The 26,392-nt window shown below is 42.7% G+C and overlaps 1 protein-coding gene across 1 annotated transcript in view; it reads left to right on the top strand.

Annotated features, from left to right (window-relative positions):
• Window positions 1–2,140: 2,140 nt before the first annotated feature.
• naa15a (N-alpha-acetyltransferase 15, NatA auxiliary subunit a) overlaps window positions 2,141–26,392 on the top strand; it is an 84,934-nt gene continuing 60,682 nt past the window's right edge. Inside the window, exon 1 of the mRNA XM_080194357.1 lies at window positions 2,141–2,334. Coding sequence (XP_080050483.1) covers window positions 2,281–2,334 — 54 coding nt within the window. The 5' untranslated portion in view covers window positions 2,141–2,280. The remainder of the gene's footprint in view (window positions 2,335–26,392) is intronic.

Below are 26,392 nucleotides of genomic sequence, written 5' to 3'. Positions count from 1 at the left end.
TCTGTATGGAGTTTACACATTCTCCTCGTGTCTGTGTGGGTTTCCTCCAGGTACACCGGTTTCCTCCCACAGGCCAAAGATATGCGGGTTAGGTTGTTTGGCTATGCTAAAATTGCCCCTTAGCGTCCTGAGATGTGTAGGTTAGTGGGATTTGCAGGTAAAATACATGTAGGGATATTGGGGTAGGGCCTGGGTGGATTTGTGGTCGGTAAGACTTGATAGCCTGAATGGCCTCTTTCTGTACTGTAGGATTTCTATGTTTCTATGTGATTCAGTAAAAAGTCTGACAACACCAGGTTTAAGTCCAACCGATTTGATAGGATAGAGGTGGAGAGACTCTTCCCGCTCAAAAAAGACAGTAGGACTAGGGGGCACAGCCTCAAGATAAAGGGGAGGCGGTTTAGAACGGAGTTGAGGAGGAACTTCTTCACTCAAAGGGTGGTGAATCTCTGGAATTCTCTGCCCGTTGAAGTGATGGAGGCTGCCTCGCTAAATATTTTTAAGAAGCGGGTTGATGGGTTCTTGATAAGAGAGGGGATTAAGGGTTATGGGGAGAGGGCGGGAAAGTGGAACTGAGCCACAACAGATCAGCCATGATCTTATTGAATGGCGGGGCAGGCTCGAAGGGCTAGATGGCCTACTCCTGCTCCTATTTCTTATGTTCTTATGTTCTTATTTGATAGTACACTCACTAGCTTTCGGGTTAGTCCCTTCATCAGGTGAATGGAGAGTTCTGGCCTCAGACGGAGCATATAAAGCACAGACAGTTTACAGATTACTGATTAGAATGCGAATCTTTACACCTAACCTGCTGTTCAAGTCTTAAAGTGGCCGACAATGTGAGTGGAAGGAGCACTGATCACAGGTTAAAGAGATGTGTATTGTCTCCAGACAGTACAGCAAGTGAGGTTTTGCAAACCCAGGCAAGTCACGGGGGTTACAGATAGTGCGACATGAACCCAAGATCCTTGTTGAGACCGTCCTCATGAGTGCGGAACTTGGCAATCAGTCTCTGCTCAGTGACTCTGCGCTGTCGTGTGTTGTGAAGGCCGCCTCGGAGAATGCTTACCCGAAGGAGACAATACACATCTCTTTAGCCTGTGATCAGTGCTCCTTCCACTCACATTGTCAGCCACTTTAAGACTTGAACAGCAGGTTAGGTGTAAAGATTCACATTCTAATCAGTAATCTGTAAACTGTCTGTGCTTTATATGCTCTGTCTGAGGCCAGAACTCTCCATTCACCTGACGAAGGGACTAACCCAAAAGCTAGTGAGTTTACTATCAAATAAATCGGTTGGACTTAAACTTGGTGTTGTCAGACTTTTTACTGTGTTTACCCCAGTCCAACGCTGGCATATCCACATCTATGTGATTCAAACAGGGCATATAAAGGCACAAACTCAATTTACAGAATAATGATTGAAATGCGAGTCTTTACAGCTAATCAACTCTTAAAGGTACAGACAATGTAAGTGGAGCGAGCATTAAGCACAAGTTAAAGAGCTGTGTATTTCTCAGGCAGCTCTTTTGCATTGCAGGGATTCTATGAGACAATACTAAATCAAATCTGTTGTTCATAGTTAGATTGTAATTACTAAAATGAAACTGACTGGTATCTGTCTACCTTAGTTATAAAACTTGTTAAATCTGGATTTTTGTTAAATAAATGTTTAATGCAGAGTTCTGAGGGGAAAAAAAAACTCATTAGCAGCCACTTGACGTAGGGGTCAGTCAACGTGAGCACGGAAGGCTAGGAGGACCGGAGGATGTCCTCCACCGGACCGTCATGCTCCGCCGCTGGAGGTCAGCTGACGGTGTGCGGGTTCGCGAGGGGAGCAGCGGCGCGTGCGCACTGGGGGCTGACCCGGAGGGAGCCGGCGTTGCTGCTGCTGTGTGCCGCCCCCGCCATTTTGGTTGAGGGTTTTTTTTTATACAACACCTCCCCCCCTCCCCTTACCATCCCCCCCTTCCTCTGTCCCCAGCTCTGCTGAATCCCGTGCAGCAGCAGAGCAGTTGAATAATATATATATATATAAAAATAACAAATACACGTGAAGGCGGGAGGTTCCGCTCGAACGGCAGAGAGGAGCAATCCACGGCCACGGGGGCTGCAAGGAGGCGAGAGAGAGAGAGAGAGAGAGACACGGCCCATGAGCTGAGAGGCAGGAGCAGGGCAGCAAGAAAAAGCCACCAGCCAGCCAGCGTGCGTGTGTGTGAGAGAGTCTCGACCCGGTAAAGCGGCCACCCCATCCCCACAGCGGCCTCAGCCCAGCCAGCCATGCCGTCGGTAGCGCTGCCAGCCAAGGAGAACGCCCTCTTCAAAAGGATCTTGGTGAGTTAGCAAGGGGGTGGTGGGCAGAGAAATCCGGAGCGTGTGCATTGCTTGAGGGATCAGGACACTTTTACCTCCTCCTCCTCCTTTTCCCCCCTCCCCCTTCCCGTCTCCCAAACTTACCCCCCCCCCCCCCCCCAGTGGAAACTGCGGCTCCTTGCACCATTTACAAAGTTGAAACTTTAGCCCGGCCGCCTGGTATCCCCTCCCCTCCCCCATTTCTCCTCCTTGTTGCCGGTATGTGTGTGTGTATATGTGTGGACCGACCGTCCAACCCTCCACGGGGCCTGGGTATCCGGGCCCGTTGTTCATGTCCACAACACTCTTCTCCACCTCCCCTCCCCACCACATGTCTCTTGCTCTCTCTCTCTCTCTCTTCTGTTGGAGCAGCGTCTTCCTGCCAGCCCGGCTTTGGGCCTGCACGACTTTTGCTTCAGTCAGAGTGGTGCTTTTTTTTGGAGGGGGGGAAGGTCGAATGCGGAGAGAGCGAGAGACAGCATCGCGGCCAGCCTCCTCCTTGAGTGTGTTTCTGCCTGATTGTCCACCCCTTGTCGCCAGGGGGGAGCCGGACGCGGCTGGCCACCTTCCCCCTGCTGCCAGCTTCCAGCGCTGCCTAACCCAAACACGTGAAAGGCGTTGGATGGGAGGCCGGAGTGAGATTTCGAGCCGCTCCCTGGTTATATTTTTGCAAAGTGAGGCCCCAGGCCTTGCACCAACCACCTCTTTGTTACAATCGCATTGACATCTGTCTCTTAAGAGATTTTGTTGTGCGCAGATTAGGAGTAAAATCTTAATACTTGGAATCAGGAAACATCAGGATTTCATGTAGTTGTCGATTTCTTTCTTTGACATGAAATCATCTGTAACTCCAATAGGGGATTGATACAGGCCTGACCATATTGACTATTTTGAAGTCTTCGAATCAATCATACATGATTTACATTCTTATATCCTATATATTTCACTGTTTGTATTTTTGGTCCTTTTATGTAAATACGTCAGTGAATGGAAGGAAAAAAAGTAGTACGATTCAGTATAAAGGAAAGGAGTCACGCATGAAATAAATAACTTGGTTTATATAGTGCCTTCTTGGATAGCCAACCTTGGAAGTCAGTTCATGTGATGGATAAGGTAGAGCAGCTATAGCAAGAGAGAAAGCCAAGAATAGGTAAATGCCCTGTAATATTTCACATCTGGGATAGGACTTGGGGTTTGAAATTAAGGTGATATGCCTGTCTAAAGAGGGTTTGGATTTTAAGAATAACCAAGTATGCTGACTCAATATGCATTTAATATATATTAGGTCAAATTTTCAGCATTTAATTTTCAAATGGCACTCAATATTATCAATAATGTAGTTGTGAAACTTTAATGTATTTGATGAACCTGATGTAATGATGCTCATATAAACAGAAGTTAAAATCTTTCAGGAAATTTTTTTTATTTCTCCTTTTATGCCCTTAAAATCTTTAAAAAGTTTTTAAAATTGTTTTCTAAATACCTGTGCACCAACTGTCAAAGGTCTCTGGCAGTATGTATTTGTCATTCCTCCCTACACTCCCATCCATCCACTTTTAGATGGGTTGCATGAGATCAAATATTTGCTGTCTATGGAATAGTCAGTTACCTATGGTTTATCCATGTATTTTAGTACGGCAGTTTCATACTTTGTAGCTAGTTTTAATTAAACTGTGAACTGACTTGAATATTAGAAGATATTTAGGGTGATCAATTATATTGGACTGCAGTGAGCAATGGTATTGCAGTATATTGAAAATAACTAGTGATGCCAGTGAAGCTGAGGGGTCAAGGACCACATTGGATGGTGCATTAACAAAGTTTATCCAGATGTAGCAGTGCAGGCCAACAGTATTGCAGATAGGAACCAACTGAACACAGCACACCCATAGAGGCTAGCAATACAATTTCTACATTATTGACCTGTATGAATCTTTGCCCAAAATGGGAAGGTGGAAAGTAAGCAATTAAAGTCAACTAGAATATCACAATCATAAACAATTAGCACTTAAGTTGCTGATCTGAATTTACCCAGCAATTTAAATGGGGTCAAAGAAGATACTGGAAGCTACCGCATAGTTAAAGTATTTCTGTAATAAATGGATTATGTCTCCTTGTAACCATTTAAGAGGTATCATTTGAGCAGTTTCTTATGGAATCAAGCTGTAGAATTCACTACAAATATATTTAGCTGGGATATGGGCAAATAATCCAGAAAGCCAAAGCAATATTGTAGAAATCTGTTTGAAAGGCAAATCATTTCTTTAGTAAGAAAGACTTGTATTTGCATAGTATCTTTCATGTCTGAGGGATGTGCTTGACAACCAATGAAGTATTTTTTGAAATGTAATCACTGTTATAATATAGGAAACACAGCAGTCAATTTGCACACAGCAATTTCCCATAAATAGCAATGTGCTAAAAACCAGATAATCTCTTTTAGTGATGTTGATTGCAAGACAAATAAAGTTCTGATCAGCAGAGAAAGTTCCCCTGCTCTTCAAAGTTGTGCTACAAGATCTTTTGTGTCTGCCATTTAATGTTTCATCTGAAGGTATCTCTGACAGTGTAGCACTCTTTAGTACTGCACTGAAATGTCAGCTTAGATAATGCTCAAGGTATCTTGAACCCATAACCCTGTGATTTAGGAGTGAATGCTATTAACTGATTTATAGTTGACACTATTGCTGTAAGATACTGCAAAATAAAATGCTTTATTGATCATAATTACTGAATAAACTTCCTCTATGTAAAGCAGCTTGTTAGTGGAATATGGCTGCCACGGAATTCTGTGAATGTACAAGTGTATGTAACTGTTACTGAGAAGCATTTGGACCTTCAAGATTACAAGTGAAAACTGGGAGAAGGATTGATGCTATCTATCAAATGCATCATGATATTGATTTACAATTTTGTTCAGTGGGAATGCAATTCCATAAACAGCAGTTCCAACTATATAGAGTAGGGGGTGATAAAGTCCTGTAAATGATTGTTCCATTTGGCCAGACATGATGCAACAATTTATAATTAGATATAATGGAAATACATACCCTTCTCTGAATTCTTTTATTGGCTAGGTCAGCCTAGCTGTGAAAATAGTCTGTTAAATTGAACTAAGGAAGAACCTAGGAACTTGAATAGGCCATTCAGTCTGACCTGCCATTCAATTAAATCATGGCTTGTTCCATAGCACTTAAAAGCCCATACCTAACTAGAATCTTATCAACTTCATTTTTACCTGCATCCATGGCCTTTTGAAAGGGTTGGGGTGAGTTTGAGATTTTTGCCAATATTTGTATGAAAAATTGCATCCTGTGTTTATTGATTTGATTTTGCTCATAAATAGCCCAGTTTTCATTTTAAAATTGTATCCTCTTATTCTGGATTACCCACAAGTAATAAATTATTTGTGTATACCCAATCTAGTCTTTTTTATCATTTTAAACATTCTGATTTGTTTACCAACATGGCCTGTATTTAATGTGTTCTATCCTTGTAGTGTAACCCTTTAATTCATGGTATCATAGTGGTGAATTTACTGTGTACTCTTGTTGAAGGCCAGTATATCTTTTCTGAGATTGTGCCCAAAACTGAATGTGGTGCTCCTAGATGGGGTCTGACCAAGGCTCCATATAACTGGTGTCAGATCCAGTTTTTGAAGTCTAGCCTCTGTGGTGAAGGCCTACTTTTTTGACTTGCATTTGAGCATTAGCTTCAAGTATTTCAAACTCTTTGCTCCACCTCAGCTCCTTGTCCCTCATCTTTAACAACACATTGAGTCATCTTTCTCAGGTCCAAAGTGAATAACATCATATTTGTCTATATTTAACTCCAATTTCCTTAGTTTAGTCCATTCATTCATTGTGCCACTTTGCCTGCTCAAATCCCTACAATATACTATAGATCACAAAGTATAATTAAACCTGGAGTATGAGACTCAGTATTTTCATTCCCCGAAGTAATGTTTTTGTATATACTTGGTATGTAAGACTACTCTCATCCCTTCCTTTCAGCCAAAGCATGCTATTATTTGCACCAGTAGTCAGTCTCAATGTTTCATCCCACAAATAGATGTTTTACTTTATCTTTTATAACTGAGTGCAAAGGATCTAGCAGACAATCTGGGTTATTATAACCTCATAAGTAAAAAAAAGTTGGCAACTGCCCACACCTATGTTCATAGTTCACTTCTACACTCTGTATAAGCCAACCCCCTGATTGTGGAGGGGATTTGAGACTTCATAGAATGACTTGTACGCCGGCATCTATAGTAGTAGCATCTGCAAATCTAGACATATAACATTCTCTTTTTTTCATCCAAGCCATGCATATCAGTCAGTTTAACCTCGGTGGCGGGAATGTTTTTAGAAACCATAACCCGGGACAAGGATAACAATCACTTGGATGAGTGTGAATTAACTAAAAAGCACAGCGTGGCTTGTTAAAGGCAAATAGTGTTTAACTCAATTGAAAATTTTGACTAAAGTTGAGGATAATGTGGTTGTTGTGGCATCCATGGACTTCCAAAGGGCATTTCATAGAAGTATGACCCAATATACTTGCTAGCAAAGTTGAAGCCCATGGGATAAACAAGTCCATGGCAGCATGGATATGAAATTGGTTGACAGGCAGCAGACACTTGTGACATTGTTTTTCAGACGGGACGAAGGTCTACAATGGAATTCTCCAGGGATTTGTATTGGGACTACTGTATTTTGTGATCACTATCAGTGATCTATACTTGGGTGTGCAGGGTGCAATTTTGAAATTGCAAATGACACAAAGCTTTGAAGGATAGTGATAAATTTCAGTTGGACATAGGCTTGGGGAGTGGGCTGACTTGTGCCAAGTGAATGCAAAAAAGTGTGAAATTATAGATTTTATAGGAAGAATAAGGATTGGATACAGTTGTAAAGGAAATGGGGAATGAAGAAACTTGGGGTACATATGCACAAACCTTTGGCAGGGTAGGTTGAGAGGCATGTGACATCCTGGGCTTTATAAATAGAAACAAAATATAAAAGCAAAGAAATTATGATGAACTTCTGTAAAAACCCTGGTTTGGCCCCAACTGGAGTATTGTATCCAACTCCGGGCATCACATTTTATGAACAAAGTCATTAGAAAGAGTGCAGAAAAGATTTGTGATTCTAGGATGAGGGACTTCAGTTACATGGATAAACTGGAGATGCTGGGATTAGCCTTGGAGAAGGAAGAGGTTCAGAATAGGTTTGCTAGTGGTTTTCAAAATCATGAGGGGCTAAGGCAATGAAAGTGGGGAGAAACTGTTCCCTTTGACAGAATCAGTGATAATGTGAGGATGAGAAAGGGGAGCTAGTGGTAGGGGATGGGGATATGGCTAAGGTCTTGAATAACTTTTTTGTTTCTGTCTTCACGGAGGAGGACGTGAATAATTTGCCGGGTGTTAGAGATGGAAAGGTGGTAGGAATGGAGGGTCTTAATGACATTACTGTTACTAGAGAGGTGGTGCTCGACAGACTGGAGGGGCTGATTGTGGACAAGTCCCCAGGACCGGATGGAATGCATCCGAGGGTTCTGAAAGAAATGGCGGAGGTTATAGTGGATGCCTTGGTGGTTATTTTCCAGACGTCGCTGGATTCCGGGGAAGTGCCGGAAGATTGGAAAACGGCTAATGTTACGCCGTTGTTTAAGAAGGGTGCCAGGCAAAAGGCGGGGAATTATAGGCCGGTTAGTTTAACGTCTGTGGTAGGTAAAATGTTAGAATCCGTCATTAAGGAGGAAATTGCGAGGCATCTTGAAGGGAATTGCTTGATAGGGCAGACGCAACACGGTTTCATTAAAGGGAAGTCGTGTCTGACAAATTTACTGGAGTTCTATGAGGATGTGTCTAGGGCAGTGGATAGAGGAGAGCCGGTGGATGTGGTCTTTCTGGATTTTCAGAAGGCGTTTGACAAGGTACCTCACAAGAGGTTATTGCAGAAGGTCATGGGACATGGAGTTGGGGGTAGGGTGTTAGCGTGGATAGAGGATTGGTTGTCAAATAGGAGGCAGAGAGTGGGGGTCAATGGGTGCTATTCGGATTGGCGGTTGGTGACTAGTGGGGTGCCCCAGGGGTCGGTGCTGGGGCCTCAGCTATTTACCATTTATATAGATGATCTGGAGGAGGGAACCGAGTGCAGGGTGTCGAAATTTGCTGATGACACCAAGATTGGGGGAAAGGCAAATTGTGCGGAGGGTGTGGAGAGTCTGCAGAAGGATCTAGATAGGCTGGGCGAATGGGCCAGGAAATGGCAAATGGAATTTAATGTTGGCAAGTGTGAGGTGGTCCACTTTGGTAGGAAGAATGGTAGGAAGGACTATTACTTACGTGGCGAAAAACTGCAGCAGGCGACGGTGCAGAGGGACCTCGGGGTCCTTGTGCATGAGTCGCAAAAACCCAGCTTGCAGGTGCAGCAGGTGGTCAGGAAGGCGAATGGGATGCTGGCCTTCATAGCGAGGGGGATTGAATATAAAAGTAGGGAGGTCTTGCTGCAGCTGTATAGGGCATTGGTGAGGCCGCAGCTGGAGTACTGTGTGCAGTTTTGGGCGCCGCACCTGCGCAAGGATATTTTGGCCCTGGAGGGAGTGCAGAGGAGGTTTACTAGGCTGATACCGGAGTTGAGGGGATTGAGCTATGAGGAGAGGCTGAATAAACTAGGCTTGTACTCGTTAGAGTTTAGAAGAATGAGGGGAGATCTCATTGAGACGTATAAGGTGATGAATGGGATGGATAGGATAGAGGTGGAGAGACTCTTCCCGCTCAGAAAAGACAGTAGGACTAGGGGGCACAGCCTCAAGATAAAGGGGAGGCGGTTTAGAACGGAGTTGAGGAGGAACTTCTTCACTCAAAGGGTGGTGAATCTCTGGAATTCTCTGCCCGTTGAAGTGGTGGAGGCTGCCTCGCTAAATATTTTTAAGAAGCGGGCTGATGGGTTCTTGATAAGAGAGGGGATTAAGGGTTATGGGGAGAGGGCGGGAAAGTGGAACTGAGCCACAACAGATCAGCCATGATCTTATTGAATGGCGGGGCAGGCTCGAGGGGCTAGATGGCCTACTCCTGCTCCTATTTCTTATGTTCTTATATTTCTTATGTTCTTATAAACGTTTTTATGCAATGAGTTGTTGGAATCTGGAATATGCTCCCTGTGTGTGTAGTGGGCTTGCAAAGTCAATTGTAGCTCTCAAAAGGGGCATTTGATATCATGTATAGAGAGAAAATTTGCAGTGGGACGAGCTGAGTTGCTCTTAAAGAAAGCAGCAAGTACCCTGGGTCAAGTGCTGTCCTCTGTGCTGTAACCTATGATTTAATGACATTTGGAGTTTCCAACCCAAAAGCACTTTTTCCAAATCTAAATAGCTTTGGGGAACATGTTGAATATCTTTGGAAATTATCAGGTCCTGGAGACCCTTTTTATAAAATCCTATTATTTTCTCCATTTACTATTTTAAAGAAACATTTCATCCACTAAGCTCTTATGTTCTGTCATACCTCTGATATTTTGTCCTTGCAGTGAAATGATAGAAGAAAATAATGTAATAATTTTGTAGTTTCCTTAGCTGTTATGAGTTTGCCTGCATTCATCTATTAGCACTTTTGTAATCTTGCTATCCCTTAATTTGTTACAAAAACTTTTGACATCCCTTGCTAGTTTTCTTTTGACTTTTTTAGCATTTGGCCCTTTATCACTTAAATTATCTTTAGTTTTTGTAGCTTAGTCTGCTGGATTTTCATGTTTCTGCACATTTATGTAAGCTTTTCCTTTTGTGCGCATCTATTCCATTTCTCCAAATGCTAGAATGGTTTTGGCTTGCTAGCTGTGAAGTGCAAACCTCTCCTGATAGACTTTACAATACCAAAACAGGTCATTTGCCCCAACTGATCTGTCGGAATTCATGCTTCAATCAGACTTCCTTCCACCCTGCTTCAACCAACCCTATCTGTAATATGCCTTTGTTCCTTTCTCCCTCATGTACCTAACGAACATCCCCTTAAATGTATTTATGCTATTCACCTCCAAGTAGTAGCAATTACCACATTTTAACCACTTTCTAGGTAAAGATGTTTCTCCTGTTTTTTTTAGATTTATGAATGACATCTTTATGATCATATGACTTATTTATTAGTGTCACAAGTAGGCCTACGTTGAACACTGCAATGAAGATGCTGTGAAAATCCCCGAGTTGCCACACTCTGGCACCTGTGAGTACAACGAGGGAGAATTTAGCATGGCTAGTGCACCTAACCAGCACATCTTTCAGGCTGTGGGAGAAAACTGAAGCACCCGGAGGAAACTCATGCAGACATGGGGAGAACGTGCAGACTCAGCACAAAGTGACCCAAGCCGGGTTGGCCTTAATAGTATTTACTTAGTTCACATTGTTATAACCTGTTGCTTGTGAGCATGTACTATCGTTTGGTAACTGAATTAAATGTTACTTGGGATTCCAGAATTTTGCATCATGTTTGGGGGATCTCCTTTCATTAAAAGAACACCATTGGCCATGATAATGGATACTAGCTGTGTACAGAGAGCTAGTTCACTTGACTGGCTCATATCACCCAAGTTGAGAGAACAATGTATGTTTTGCATATACTATGAAGTTGGGTGGTCCATGAATTCAGAGATTTAATTTTAGAAGACATTTAAGTTGAAGCAATTTCATGACTTCAGACTCCACAATCTGTGCAATATATATATAAACCCTTTACTTGCATTTTACAAAGAGTGATATGAGTTCTTAGATTTCATAAGTAATGTAGTTAGCTGATCTCAAACAGGTAACCTTTGTGCCTTGAGGCTACAGGCTTAACACCAAGAAGGAGACCTGTTCTTAATACCTGCCTGATTGCCTTTTACAGATATTCCTGTCAGCTGAGAAAACAGTTGGGCTTGGATAAGCTGGTCCCTGCGATCAAATATTGGGTGCATTGCACTGTTTGAATTCATTCATAAACCATAGAATCTCTGCAGTACAAAAGGAGCCCAGCGAACCTGTACCAACTCTCAAAAAGTATCTTACCCAGCACACACGCACCACCCCTCCCCCATCATCCCCATACGCGCACACATCACCCAACGCGCGCACACAGTCGCACATGCCATTACCGTCAGGAGAAGGAAAACTATGGAAGAGATTAATGAATCTTGTTTGTATATGATGGAAGTAGCCCGACTAAGTCAAGAGGAATAAGAACATTTTCATTTTTCTCCTACATCATCTGTTAAATATTTGTGCCTGTCCGTATATTCTGCTATTAGGTTAATTTCAGTAAAGAATGAATGAGAGATTGTTGTAATTGTTTCTGAGAGCCAGTTCTGGGAAACATTCTAATCTTAATTTAAAGTCACATCAAATAAATTGTGATTTCAAGATTTTTAGCACTAAGCTCCCACTTTGTTGTATTACTTAAGTTGCTTCAAGTTATCAGATATTTCAATTTTTGGATAAACTGATTGCATTATGAGTAGTAGACTACAAAAATACTTATTTGGCAGTCTTCTCTTGAAGTTGATTCCCTGTTTTGATTACAGCTCCATGAGTAATTATAATTGTCCTGGTCCTTTGCCTAGGTGGCCAATGTACCTGTCTTGGATGTAGGTTTTGGCAGGTTGATTTTGTTGGGGAATTGCATCAAGTCCACTTAACCCTAGCTTAATATGTTAATTTGATGAAGCAATATACCTCAGCCTGGTGTTTAGTCTTTAGGGAATTGGAAATAAAAAAACTAATATAGGAAAAATAGCAAAGTTCACTTCAGTTATCCAAGTGCTGTGCCATTTTTACAATGCAACTCTCTGAACTCTGACATGGAAGTTAATTTGAATCACTTTTACTGGATGTTCTGAAGTTTTCTTTCTCTGGTGCAATTTGCACGATGCTAAAATTTCATTCTTGTATGCGTGCCTTCAACTCAGTAACTTAAAAAGGATAGTTTATAGTTTTAAAAATGAACGATGAGCCATGAGATTGTTAGCAAACTGAAGTACAATAAATTTATTTTTAAGTGGAAGTAATTTTCATCAAACATTATTCTTTAAAATGCAGGAGAAGCATGTCCACACAGTATTTTCTGGACCAGTCTTATTAATCTTTTAGATGTATTAATTTAATTATTACGTACTTATTAATCTGTTAAATTTATTCTCATCCAAGCGGACAAATAATAGCCACTTTCAATTCTTGTTGCAGCATTTCTGCATGCTTTTGCTGTTTAATTTTGCACTGTAGTAGCAGAGTCCAAGCCAGGTTAATGAATTTTATGTGAACTAAAAGCACTGGCAATAGTATGCCATGTACTTCCTGGGTGGCAGTGTTATAGAACATAGAACACTACAGCACAAACAGGCCCTTTGGCCCATAAGTTGCACCGTTCGTATCCATACCTACCAGGCCATAGAACTATCTGTAACTCCCAATCCCATGTACTCATCCAGAAGTCTTTTAAAAGACCCCAGCGAGTTTGCCTCTACCACCACCGGCAGCCAATTCTACTCACTCAACACCCTCTGAGTGGAAAAACTTACCCCTAACATCTCTGTACTTGCTCCCCAGCACCTTAAACCTGTGTCCTCTTGTAGCGACCATTTCAGCCCTGGGAAATAGCCACAGAGAATCCACCCTATCTATGCCTCTCAACATTTTATAAACCTTTATCAAGTTGCCTCTCAACCTTCGTCTCTCCAAGGAGAAGAGACCCAGCTCCCTCAACCTATCTTCGTAAGGCATGCCTCCCAATCCAGGCAACATCCTTGTAAATCTTCCCTGCACCCTCTCAAATCCACATCCTTCCTGTAGTGAGGCGACCAAAACTGCGCACAGTACTCCAAGTGGAGGTCTGACAAGGGTCTTATAAAGTTGGAGCATTACCTCCAGACTCCTAAACTCAATCCCTCGATTAATGAAGGCTAGCACACCATATGCCTTCCTGACCACATCCTCCACCTGCGAGGCTGATTTAAGAGTCCTATGGACCCGGACCCCAAGATCCTTCTGCTCCTCAACACTGCTAAGAGTCCTACCCTTGATATTGTAGTCCTTCATCCCATTGGTCCTGCCAAAATGGACCACTACACATTTATCTGCGTTGAAGTCCTTCTGCCACTTCTCTGCCCGGTCTTGCATCCTATCTATGTCACGCTGCAACTTCTGACATCCCTCCAGACTATCCACAACACCACCAACCTTCGTATCGTCGGCAAACTTACTAACCCATCCCTCCACTTCCTCATCCAGGTAATTTATGAAAATGACAAACAGCAAGGGTCCTAGAACAGATCCCTGGGGCACTCCACTGGTGACCGACCTCAGTGCAGAATAAGACCCATCCACAACCACTCTCTGCCTTCTGCAGGCAAGCCAGTTCTGGATCCACAAAGCCAAAGCCCCTTGGATCCCATGCCCCCTCTCCTTCTCAAGAAGTCTTGCATGGGGAACCTTATTGAACGCCTTGAAGTCCATGTAAACCACATCCACTGCTCTTCCTTTGTCAATGTGTTCAGTTACATTTTCAAAGAACTCAACTAGGCTCGTAAGGCATGACCTGCCCTTGACAAAGCTGTGTTGACTATTTCTGATCATACTAAACTTCTCTAAATGCTCATGAATCCTGTCCTTCAACTTACCAACCACTGAGGCCAGACTTGCTGGTCGGTAATTTCCTGGGCTATCCCTGTTCCCTTTCTTGAAAAGAGGAACCACATCTGCAATCCTCCAGAACCTCTCCCATCTCCATTGACGATGCAAAGATCATCACCAGAGGCTCTGCAATCACTTCCCTCACCTCCCACAGTAACCTGGAGTACATCCCGGCGACTTATCTATCTTGATAGAATTTAAAAGTTCCAACACATCCTCTTTCTTAACGTCCACATACTCAACCTTTTCACTCCGCCGCAAACCTGTAGTACAACCTTCCAGATCACTTTCCACCGTGAATACCGAGGTAAAGTACTCATTAAGCACCTCTGCCATTTCTTCCAGTTCCACACAGACTTTTCCCCCTTCACCTTTTATAGGTCCTATCCTTTCACTTCTCATCCTTTTACTCTTCATATATTTGTAGAACGCCTTGGGATTGTCCTTAATCTTACCCGCCAAGGCCTTCTCATGACCCCTTCTGGCTCTCCTAATTTCCTTTTTAAGCTCCTTTCTACATGCCTTATGCTCCTCTAGATCCTAATCTCCTAGCTCTCTGCACCTTTTGTATGCCTTTCTTTTCTTCCTGACAAGGTTCATCACATCCTTCATGCACCACGGTTCCCGTGACCTACCAAGACCTCCTTGTCTCATCAGAACGTTGTCGTGCAGAGCTCCAGATAAACATTCCTTGAAAATCTGCCACCTTCCTTCAGTACTTTTCCCCAAGAACACCACCTTCCGGTTTACTCGTCCAATTTTCTGCCTGATATTTTCATATTTCCCCTTACTCCAGATAAACACCTTCCTAGCCTGCCTGATCCTATCTCTTTCCAATGCTATCGTGAAGGAGATAGAATTATGATTGCCATCCCCGAGATGCTGTCCCACCGAGATCTGACACCTGTCCTGGTTCATTAGCCAGCACCAGGTCAAGTACAGCCTCCCCTCTCGTAGACTTATCCACGTGTTGTGTCAGGAAATGCTCCTGAACACACCTAACAAACTCGTCCCTATCCAAACCCCTTACCCTAGGGATATTCCAGTCGATGTTTGGGAAATTAAAGTCTTCCACCACGACAACTCTGTTATTACTACATCTCTCTAGGATCTCTTTCCCTATCTGCACCTCAACATTCCTGTCACTATTGGGCGGCCTATAGAAAACACTCAGCAAAGTTATTGACCCCTTGCTGTTCCTAACTTCCACCCACAGAGACTCCGTAGACAGTCCCTCCACGGCATCCACCTTCTCTACAGCCTTGACACTGTCCCTGATCAACAGTGCCACTCTGCCACCTCTTTTGCCTCCCTCCCTATCCTTCCTGAAGCATCTGAATCCTGGCACCTGAAGTACCCAGTCCTGTCCCTGAGACATCCAAGCCTCCGTAACAGCCACCACGTCACATTCCCAAACAACAATCCACTTTGTTCACTACACTCCTGCTGTTAAAACAGACACACCTCAGACCCTAGGCCTGGGCGCTTCCCTTCTCCATCACCTGCCTAACCTCCCTCTCATACTGCCTACAGTTCTTCTCTACTTGGGAGCTAATCTCCTCGCCCTCAGTCACCTCCATCTCGATTCCCTCCCCCCAACTTTTCTAGTTTAAAGTCCCCCCCAGTAGCCTTAGCCAACCTTCCCACCAAGATATTGGTCCCCCTGGGATTCAAGTGCCACCCGTCTTTATTGTATAGGTCACACCTGCCCCTAAAGAGGTCCCAATGATCCAGGAACCGGAATCCCGGCTCCTGCTCCAGTCCCTCAGCTACGCATTCACCCTCCACCTCATTCTATTCCTGTGCTCACTCTCCTGTGGCACAGGCAGCAATCCTGAGATTACTACCTTCGTGTTCCTCTTTCTCAGCTGTCTACCTAATTCCCTATAATCGCTTTTCATGACCTATTCCCTCTTCCTGCCTATGTCAGCAGTACCTATGTATACCACAACCTCTGGCTCCTCACCCTCCCCCTTTAGGATGTCTGGGACGCATCCAGAGACATCCTGGATCCCAGCTCCAGGGAGGCAAACCACCATCCGCGATTCCCGTCTGCGTCTGCAAAAACGCCTGTCTGACCCCCCTCACTATGGAGTCCCCTATTAACACTGCCTTTCTCCTCTTTTCCTTACTTTTTTGAAGTACTGGGTCAGGGTTGGGCTTGGCTCCAGAGACCCAGCCACCGCTGCCTCCCCCAGGTGAGCTGTCCCCCCCCCCCAGCAGTACTCAGGAGTACTTATTATGAAGGGGGACATCCACTGGCGTGCAGTCAATCACATGAGCTTTCCCTTTCCTAACAGCTACCCACTTGTCTTCCTTCTGTTGCCCTGGAGTGACCACTTGCCAGTAGCTCCTGTCAGTTGCCTCCTCATTCCCTCTAATGAGGCGAAGGTCCCCAAGCTGCAGTTCCAGTTCCTTAACCCAGTCCCTTAGGAACCGCAGCCCTACACAACCAGCACAGATATGGACGTCTGGGAGACTAGGAGCCTCCAGGACCTCCCACATATTGCATTGGCAACAACATACTGGCCTCACACTCATAATTGCCCTTTTTAGAAATAGAGGGAAAAAAAGTAATTAAAAAAACTTAAACTTGCCTTGCCTCACCCTTTTCACTTAGGCCCTGTGAGCCAAAGCCCTTACAGCTCACAAAAAACAAAAACAAACTTACCTGCTCTCACTCCAAGCCTCCCTCCCTCCCTCCCTCCCCCTCATTTTTTAGGTTAGAGGAGGGGGCAGGGTGGGATACTCTACCTATGTAGAGTATTGGGATTCCTCACTGTTCCAATTTATGGTAAGGGGGGACAAAAAACTCCCCAAGCCTCTTTGCAAACTCCTTCCGCTTTCCGGTATAAAATTTTAAAAAAAACTTTAGAAGTTAGTTTTAAAAATCACCCTAGCTTACTTTCTTGAATTGCTGCCTCTCTGCTGTGCTCCCAAGGAACAATGTCGTGTTAGCATTTCTGTTTGATTTTTTTTTTATCTTGCTGGTAGGAGACAAGGATGGTGGTAGAGAGTTGTTTCTCAGACAGGAGCCTCATGATCAGCAGTGTGCCACAAGGATCGGTGCTTGGCCCACTTTGTCATTTACATAAACAATCTGGATGAGAATATTGAAGGTATGGTTAGTTAAGGTTGCAGATGACACCAAAATTGCTGGTGCAGTGGACAGTGAAGAAGGTTGTCTAAGACTACAACAGGATCTTGATAAACTGGGCCAGTGGGCTGAGGGATGGCAGATGAAGTTTAATTCAGATCAGTGCAAGGTGTTGCATTTTGGTAAGACAAACGAGGGTAGGACTTGCACAGTTATTGGTATGGCCCTAGGGAGTGTTGTCAAACAGGAAGACGTCGTAGCACAGGTACATTGTTCTTTTAAAAGTGGCATCACAGGTAGACAGAATGGTGAAGAAGGCATTTGGCTCACTTGACTCCATTGGTCAGAGCATCGCGTACAAGAGTTGGGACATTGTTATAACTATAAGACATTGTTGCGGCCACATTTGGAGTACTGTGTACAATTCTGGTCGCCTTGCTATTAAGAAGGATGTTGTTAAACTGGAAAGGTCCCAAAAAAAGATTTACATGGATTTTACTGGGACTGGAAGGTTTGAATTGTAAGGAGAGGCTGAATAGGCTGTGAACTTTATCCCTGGCTAATAGGAGAATAACATCAGAAGTTTATGAAATAGGAGCATAGAAATGGTGAATAGCCACAGTCTTTTCCCCATGGTTGGGGAGTACAAAACTAGTCTACGTAGGTTTAAGGTGAAAGGGGAGAGATTTAAGAGACCTGCAGGACAACTTTTTCACAGTGGCTAGTGGGCATATAGAATGAGCTGCCAGAGGAGGTCATAGAGGTGGGAACAATTACAATATTTAAAAGACATTTGGACAGGTACGTGGATTGGAAAGATTTAGATATGGGCTAAATGCAGGCAAATGGGACTGGTTCAGTTTAAGAAATCTGTTTGATTCGGATGAGTTGGGCCGAAGGACCTGTTTTGGTGCTGTATCTTTCTGATTTGAAAAAGGATCAATCCCAAACTGTAGAAATTTTAGGAGGTAGCAAGCATGGGCATTGGTAAAATGGCAAAAAAGCTTTGAAAAGGTACCACACTGGAGATTATGGAGGGAAGATGGCAAACTGGATTTCTGGAGAAAACAATTCTGGTTGAAGAGATTTTTTTTCAGTGGTAAGAAATGTGGAATGGTTTTCCGCAGGATTCAGTTCTTGTGTCAAATTTATTTACTCTAGGTATGGATGATTTGGATGTGATGTGTACGTGCTGGCGTTGGACTGGGGTAAGCACAATAAGAAGTCTCTCAACACCAGGTTAAAGTCCAACAGGTTTATTTGGCAGTACTAGCTTTCGGAGCCTCAAGCTCCTTCTTCCTGAAAAAGGAGCTTGAGGCCTTGAAAGCTAGTTCTGCCAAATAAACCAGTTGGACTTTAACCTGATGTTGTGAGACTTCTAATTGTGATTTGGATATATACAAATGAAGTCGTATTGAAATTTTTAGATGTAGTGACTTCTCACTTAAGATTTGGTCATGGTGGTTTCATAACCCGATAGGAAACATCTATCCCTTTAATGTTGCGACACCAATATGTTTGCCAACGGACCACGATCAGGAGAATTTACTGATGAAATCAGCCTCATTCTTTATTGAATTCAGTGGCCACAGATTTTAAAATCCAGTACTTTAAATAATGAATTACCACCAGTGAATAACCGATTTGATTATAATCTAAAACAAAAAATGTTGGAAATACTAAGCAGGTTTGCCAGAGTCTGTAGACGGAGAAAAAGTTAACATTTTTAGATCAAGTACCTTTCTCCAGAGATCAAAAAAGGATTTTATTGTGTTTGCTTATTCAGTCTGTACGTAAGATAAAGGAACTTTTTCTAAAACAAACTGAGGAGCTAACAGGGATAAACACACAAGCATGGAATCCAACAAGAAAACACATCCAAACTAACATAATAACATCAACTCTCCGTTTTTACTAATTGTCTGGATGCTTCAGTTTACCCTCATGAATTATTCATACAGTTGTTTGGCGCTCTTGGCATCCTTGCTGCTCCTTCTATCCCACTTAGTTAACTTTTCTGTCTGTTTGGAATACTTACTCTCTGCAATCTCTTTTGTCAATGATCCTGATCCCATTTGACTTGATCCTGACATCTGCATTCTATTCAATAATCCTATGTTTAACAATGCTTTTCTCACTGTCAGTTTGTTCAATGTTGAAACTGCTGTGAATATTTTAAATTTATATCTTTTATATTCAGAAATGTATTTTACTTTATTTCATCTGGTATGTACTGTGCATGTACACTATTTCAATTGTGCTGTTTTTTTCCTGGTGATAAATGCCTAAAGGAACCAAATTCTACTTTATACATTAGTTTGTAATGGGAAAATGTGTTTTGCTAAAAGTTGCACTTCTCAATGTAACTATGACACTGAATGAGAAATTACTGTAAAACCAAAATAAAAGTGTACTTTTCCAGATCATACAAAACTAAAGAGATACTGGGGTGGGTAATTGACAGATGGAATTATGCATTAATATGAGCTGATGCATTTTGGTTAACAAAAAAAATCAGCTGGAATTGTACTCCCAGTAAGTAGTACACTTCATGCTATAGACGAAGTGTGTGCAGCTTCACATTAAAGGCAGCACTTTATGTTCGTTAAACCATAATTATTTGGAATGCAATTCTAGTTTCTTCTCATGATCTAGAACATAAGAGGCACTAATGATCCTTATCAAGACATCTGAGAGGAATGTCTTGTTGCCCCACAGAATGGACTCATCATAGGTGGATTGCATAGTGGTCCAAAGGAGGAAAGGAGAGCACCTGAACCTGACAAAGTTTAATGGATATGGAAACCTGCTGATTGCCACTTGCTCTCCTCCCCTAGCTGGCAAATCAGTACTTTATGTTGAAGACCACTTGGAAGAAGCACTGAAGGTAGCGAGTCAACAGAATGTACTATTCAATGCCCATCATCTGAAGAAACCCAAAGAATATAGCTGTCAGAGTAGGCCTGCAGCAGTCAATGAGCGAACCCACATGAGAAAATCTACTTCAGACTTTTTCATCAGTTCACCACTCATTAATGCATTTGGCCATGACCAGTTTAGGTGGGAATGACAACTGTGTTGTCCATGTGGGGATAAGTCCCATCTTCATATCAAAGATGTCATACACCAGCACTATTCCAAATTAATAGGTTCAGAACAGATCTAAAATTCAAAAGAAGGGATCTGTGAGGTACAGTGGATCATCACTAGTCTTGGTCTAAATACGGACTGAAAAACTGAGTTCCAGAAGTGAGGTGAGAGCGTTTGCCCTTTGTGGAGGCAATATTTGACAATGTGGTAACACAAATGTGCAAATTAGGTTGATTGGCCATGCTAAATTGCCCCTTAATGTCCCAAGATGTGTACGTTAGGAGGAATTAGTAATTTGATTTAATATTGTCACATGAATTAGTATGCAGCAAAAAGTATTGTTTCTTGTGTGTTATACAGACAAAGAACATCATACATAGAGAAGGAAAGGAGAGAGTGCAGAATGTAGTGTTACAGTCGTAGCTCAGATGTAGAGAAAGATCAGTTTTATGAGGCAGGTCCATTCAAAAGTCTGGCAGCAAGGAAGAAGCTGTGTTCGTGAGTCGGTTGGTATGTGACCACAGATGTTTGTATCTTCCTGACAGAAGAAGATGGAAGAGAGGATGCCCAGAAGTGATGGCGTCCTTGAATATGATGGTTGCTTTTCCAAGGCAGTGGGAATGGATGGGAGGTTTGTTTGTGTGATGGACTGGGCTTTGTTCACGATCCTTTGTAATTTTTTTCCAGTCTTGGACAGAGCAAGAGTTATAACATTTTGTGATACGACCAGAAAGAACTTTTTCTGTGGTGCATAGTGTGATAAACTTGTGGGGTCACGGCTATAGGGCCTGGGTAAGACGCACTGTCAGAGTTGGTGCGGACTTGATGGGCTAATTGTCTTCCTCTTGCACTGTAGGGATTCTGTGAAGGCATTTGAGTGAAACTGAACACTTGAAGTTAAATCTAGTACAAAGGAAGGTGGCTGCTGAAGATTAACCATCTCAGTCCTGATAATTGCTGCAGGAGTTTTTCAGAGTGGTGTTCTCGGCTTGATCATCTTCAGTTTGATCAATAAACTTCCCTCCATCATAAGATCAGAAGTTGGAAAGTTTGCTCACAACTTGAAATACAAAACAGGTCAATCCTGCATGCAGCATGACCTGAGCAATATTTAGACTTGGGCTGATAAGTGGCAAGTAACATTCATATATATGGGGTCCTTGTGCATGAGTCGCAAAAACCCAGCTTGCAGGTGCAGCAGGTGGTCAGGAAGGCGAATGGGATGCTGGCCTTCATAGCGAGGGGGATTGAATATAAAAGTAGGGAGGTCTTGCTGCGGCTGTATAGGGCATTGGTGAGGCCGCAGCTGGAGTATTGTGTGCAGTTTTGGGTGCTGTACTTAGGCAAGGATATTTTGGCCTTGGAAGGAGTGCAGAGGAGGTTTACTAGGCTGATACCAGAGTTGAGGGGGTTGAGCTATGAGGAGAGGCTGAATAAACTAGGCTTGTACTCGTTAGAGTTTAGAAGAATGAGGGGAGATCTCATTGAGATGTATAAGATGATGAATGGGATGGATAGGATAGAGGTGGAGAGACTCTTCCTGCTCAGAAAGGACAGTAGGAGTAGGGGGCACAGCCTCAAGATAAAGGGGGGGTGGTTTAGAACGGAGTTGAGGAGGAACTTCTTCACTCAAAGGGTGGTGAATCTCTGGAATTCTCTGCCCGTTGAAGTGGTGGAGGCTGCCTCGCTAAATATTTTTAAGACGCGGGTTGATGGGTTTTTGATGAGAGGGGATTAAGGGTTATGGGGAGAGGGTGGGAATGTGGAACTGTGCCACGACAGATCAGCCATGATCTTATTGAATGACGGGGCAGGCTCGAAGGGCTAGATGGCCTACTCCTGCTCCTGTTTCTTATATGCTATGATCTCTGTAAAAAAAAAACTAACTTCCAGTTAATTGCTGAAAAATTGACACAAGGTTTCACATTTTAAAATGTTTAATGTAACAAAAGACTGAAAAGACATGACTAAACGTTATCTTTGTAGGCAGCTTGTACTTTAAACCAGAGTGGAATACCCTCTTTATGGCACAACCGGAAAGAAAGGTTCACTTGTATATGTTACACTGTTCTTTAAAGACATTCATTTCTTCCAGAATCAGCCTATGATGGAACCTTCCAAAACTGTGACATCTACACCCAGGAAGAACAAGGGCATGGATGTATGGGTTTCAATTCATGGATCACTGGCTCCTAATACTAGGGCTAAAGGGAGTTGTAGCATTGGAACTGTGTTGTCCTTAATTACACCAGGACCAGTGCATTGAAAAAACCTATAAGTCTGTGGAGAGGGCTTTTAAATAGTTTTGGGGGGTTGGGGGCAGGGCAGTGATGGAGAGAGGTGGAAGTGTTCATTTGGAAAGTTAAGGAAAAAGGACATGGCAATTGTTCATGATAGTGATGCAAATAATCAATTTAACAGGAAGGGACAGAGCTTACAAATTTACAGATTGCACTGGCATTTAAGGCCAAATTAAGGACAAAATGGTAAAAGGACTCCGTCCAAATGTAAGCAGCATTTGTAACAAGATGGGTGAACTGGTGGCATGAGTAGAAATAAATTTGGCATCGATTTATAAAAACATGCTTGCAAAGTGACCATGGCTGGAACCTGAATATTCTAGGATATTGATGTTGTGGATGAACTGAAAGGAAAAGGCGGTGAGAGAACTTCAGCACATTCAACACTGCATTTAATGTATTTTTGATCATCAAGGCAGCCAAGGTTTATGGGATGCAGGAAGGAAAGTGGAATAATGTCCACAGTGAGATCAGCCGGGATCTTTCTGAATGGTGCAACAGTGAGCCAAATGGCCACCTCTTATTTCTTCTGATCCTAAGACAGTTTCCCTGCAAGGAAAATGCTACGAAATATGAATCAACGTCTGTCTTCAAAAAATCAACACAAACAACAGACATTTGCACTTGTTGTTTTATGACAAATGACTGAATTAAGAGTTTGCTCCACCTAATCGATCTAATCTTGAACATTAATATAGTGGCAGTTGCAGCCATGGAACTCTGCAAAGAAAATTCTTGAGAATCTCATGTAATGAATTTCATTGCCTACGGCCCTTTGTTTTTGACCCAACTTGGAAGCAATCTGTTTCTATTTCCTACATGTGATATTGTTATAAATTTAACACATACATTTGCATTACTCAATTGAAACATAAAGAAAATGGGAAAATATAGTTTTTAAATCAGTATTTCTTCGTACCAAGCAGCATTAGCCTTTTTTAAAATCCAGTCATTCATGGAATATGGCTTTCACTGGCAATGTCAACATTTATTGCTCATCCTTAATTATTGTTGAATCGGTGATGAACTTCCACCTTGAACGACTACAGTATATCTGGAGAAAATACTCCCAGAGTGCTTTTAGGTAGGAAGTTCCAGGATTTTGACTGCAACAATGGCAAATGATATTACATTTCTAAGGCTGCTGTATGACCTGAACATGAATTTTCAGGTGGCTTAGGCACTAATCCAGAGACCCTTTGTGGTTCTACTTGCTAATTTTTGTCCCTAACTGTTCATACACCCTCAGCAGAACCTCGATCTTAGTCCTACCTATGTCATTGACACCTGCATGGATGACGACAACTAGTTCTTACCCCTCCCACTCCAAATTCCTCTCCAACCCTGAGAAGATATCCTTAACTTAAGAATGTAAGAAATAGGAGCAGGAGTAGGCCATCTAGCCCTTCGAGCCTGCCCGGCCATTCAATAAGATCATGGCTGATCTGTCGTGGCTCAGTTCCACATTCCCGCCCTCTCCCCATAACCCTTAATCCCCTCGCTTATCAAAAACCCATCAACCCGCGTCTTAAAAATATTTAGCGAGGCAGCCTCCACCACCTCAACGGGCAGAGAATTCCAGAGATTCACCACCCTTTGAGTGAAGACGTTCCTCCTCAACTCCGTTCTAAAACCCCCCCCCCCCCCCTTTTATCTTGAGGCTGTGCCCCCTAGTCCTACTGTCCTTTCTGAGCGGGAAGAGTCTCTCCACCTCTATCCTATCCATCCCATTCATCATCTCATACGTCTCAATGAGATCTTCCCTCATTCTTCTAAACTCTAACGAGTACAAGCCTAGTTTATTCAGCCTCTCCTCATAGCTCAACCCCCTCAACTCTGGTATCAGCCTAGTAAACCTCCTCTGCACTCCCTCCAAGGCCAGAATATCCTTGCGTAAGTACGGCGCCCAAAACTGCACACAGTACTCCAGCTGCGGTCTCACCAATGCCCTATACAGCCGCAGCAAGACCTCCTACTTTTATATTCAATCCCCCTCGCTATGAAGGCCAGCATCCCATTCGCCTTCCTGACCACCTGCTGCTCCTGCAAGCTGGGTTTTTGCGACTCATGCACAAGGACCCCGAGGTCCCTCTGCACCGTCGCCTGCTGCAGTGTTTCGCCACGTAAGTAATAGTCCTTCCTACCAAAGTGGACCAACCCTAGTGCCAATATGGCCTTTTTTAAACTACTGCCTGCATTTAAAGGGATAAAATCTTAACATACTAAATAATCATCTATCTGTTCACCTAATTAAAGCTTTGAACACTCACCAGCTTCCGATGGTGAAAAAAATATAAAAAGGAGCACCGTATTTCCCTCTATATTACCTTCCCTCTTGCACCAAATTCCCAAATTAGTGCTCGTTGCACTCCAGCCTTGTCACAGTCTGCAGTTCCATCTTCCCTACTAGTGACTGCCTTCTGAATTTTGATTAGATAAGTTTTTTAGAGCTCAGGTTAGAGGAAACTGGTTGTTCATGTGCATAGATCATGGAAGGTGGCAACACATACTGAGAGAATAGTTAGTAAAGCTTTGTCTTGAGGTCAAGATCAAGGAGGTTTTGAGCTGTGGAAAATTGAGGTTCTAAGTACAAAAATGGAAATTATGCTGAACATTTGTAATGCTTTGGTTAGGCTCTAACTTTTTTTTTGTGACAAAACTGAATGCAATATTTAAAGTATTTGAGTCCCAGTAGATGCAGAAGAGATTTGCCAGAAAGGTTCCAGGGATCAAGGATTTTAGCTATAAAGTTAAGTTGGAGGAGAAAGAGAATCTTCCTATGAGATTGCAAGGAGATTTAGTAGAGATGTACATTATCATGAAAGATTTCATTTAAGATATGTAGAGATCGCTTCTATAAGCAGAGTGCAAGATGGGTGACAGATTTGAGGATTTTGGGCAAGAGATATAAAGGGTTGTGAGGGAGTACTCTTTTATACGGCGAGTGGTAATGACCACAAACTCACTGCCTGCAAGTGTGGTGCATGTGGAGATGATGAATAATTTCAAAGGGAAATTGAATTAAACTTGAAGCGCTAAGGGGATAGGGCAGGGGAAATGAGACTAACTGAATTTCCCTACATAAATCTGGCATGAATTCAAAAGGGCCATATGGTTACCTCCTGTACCCGAATGACTTTACGCCTCTAAGTTTTCAAAACTGATTCTGGTTTGACTTCCATTTTATGGTATTTGAATATTGAGTGCTGATATGTTTAAGTTCACGTATCTGAGAATTGAGGAGCACAAAGATGTTGTATCTGTGACCTGAAATTTGGACGATTGTGACGTAGACTTGAGAGGCTACTGCGTGCCGTACATTATTTAAGAAATGGCTTTACCAGGTTACAAACAATTAAGAGTTTACTATATGTTGTATGTTACTAAATGGGACACAGATTTTATATTGGGCAATTTGTGTTATCTTGCGTGACTATCACCAGCGTTTAAAGAGGGATCTCCCAGAGATTTTCTGCTTATAGATCCTGTTATTTTTCTTTTTCATCAAGACATAACTGAGGGATGTAAGTATTGATGTGTTTATTGGATTGGGTCAGGCTTGATTGAACAGCTGGTCTTTTCCTAACATTTTTGTATCTTGTACTTTTGCTGTCAGCAAGTTGAGAGGTGTCTGTGCTAGAAATTCTTAGGTCAGCCTAATGCAGAATATAGGTTTAACTTTAGGATGATGAAGGCTTAATTGAACAGTTGTTCAATGAGCTAAAGACTCAGTTGGGATTGTATATGGACTGCATGCAAGTTTAAAATATTGCAATTAAATCAAAAGGCTACTTTTGAACTCCACTAAGTTCAACCTCCATGAACAGCCAAGGAAATTATTTGAATCCTGGCATTGATGGAACAAGCCAAATAGCGGCCTCTTTTGTATCATTCT

The sequence above is a fragment of the Carcharhinus amblyrhynchos genome, chromosome 1 (assembly GCF_965287045.1).
Source record: "Carcharhinus amblyrhynchos chromosome 1, sCarAmb.v2.hapA, whole genome shotgun sequence".
NCBI classification, from domain to species: Eukaryota; Metazoa; Chordata; class Chondrichthyes; order Carcharhiniformes; family Carcharhinidae; genus Carcharhinus; species Carcharhinus amblyrhynchos.
This window is presented reverse-complemented; position numbering and strand designations above follow the sequence as displayed.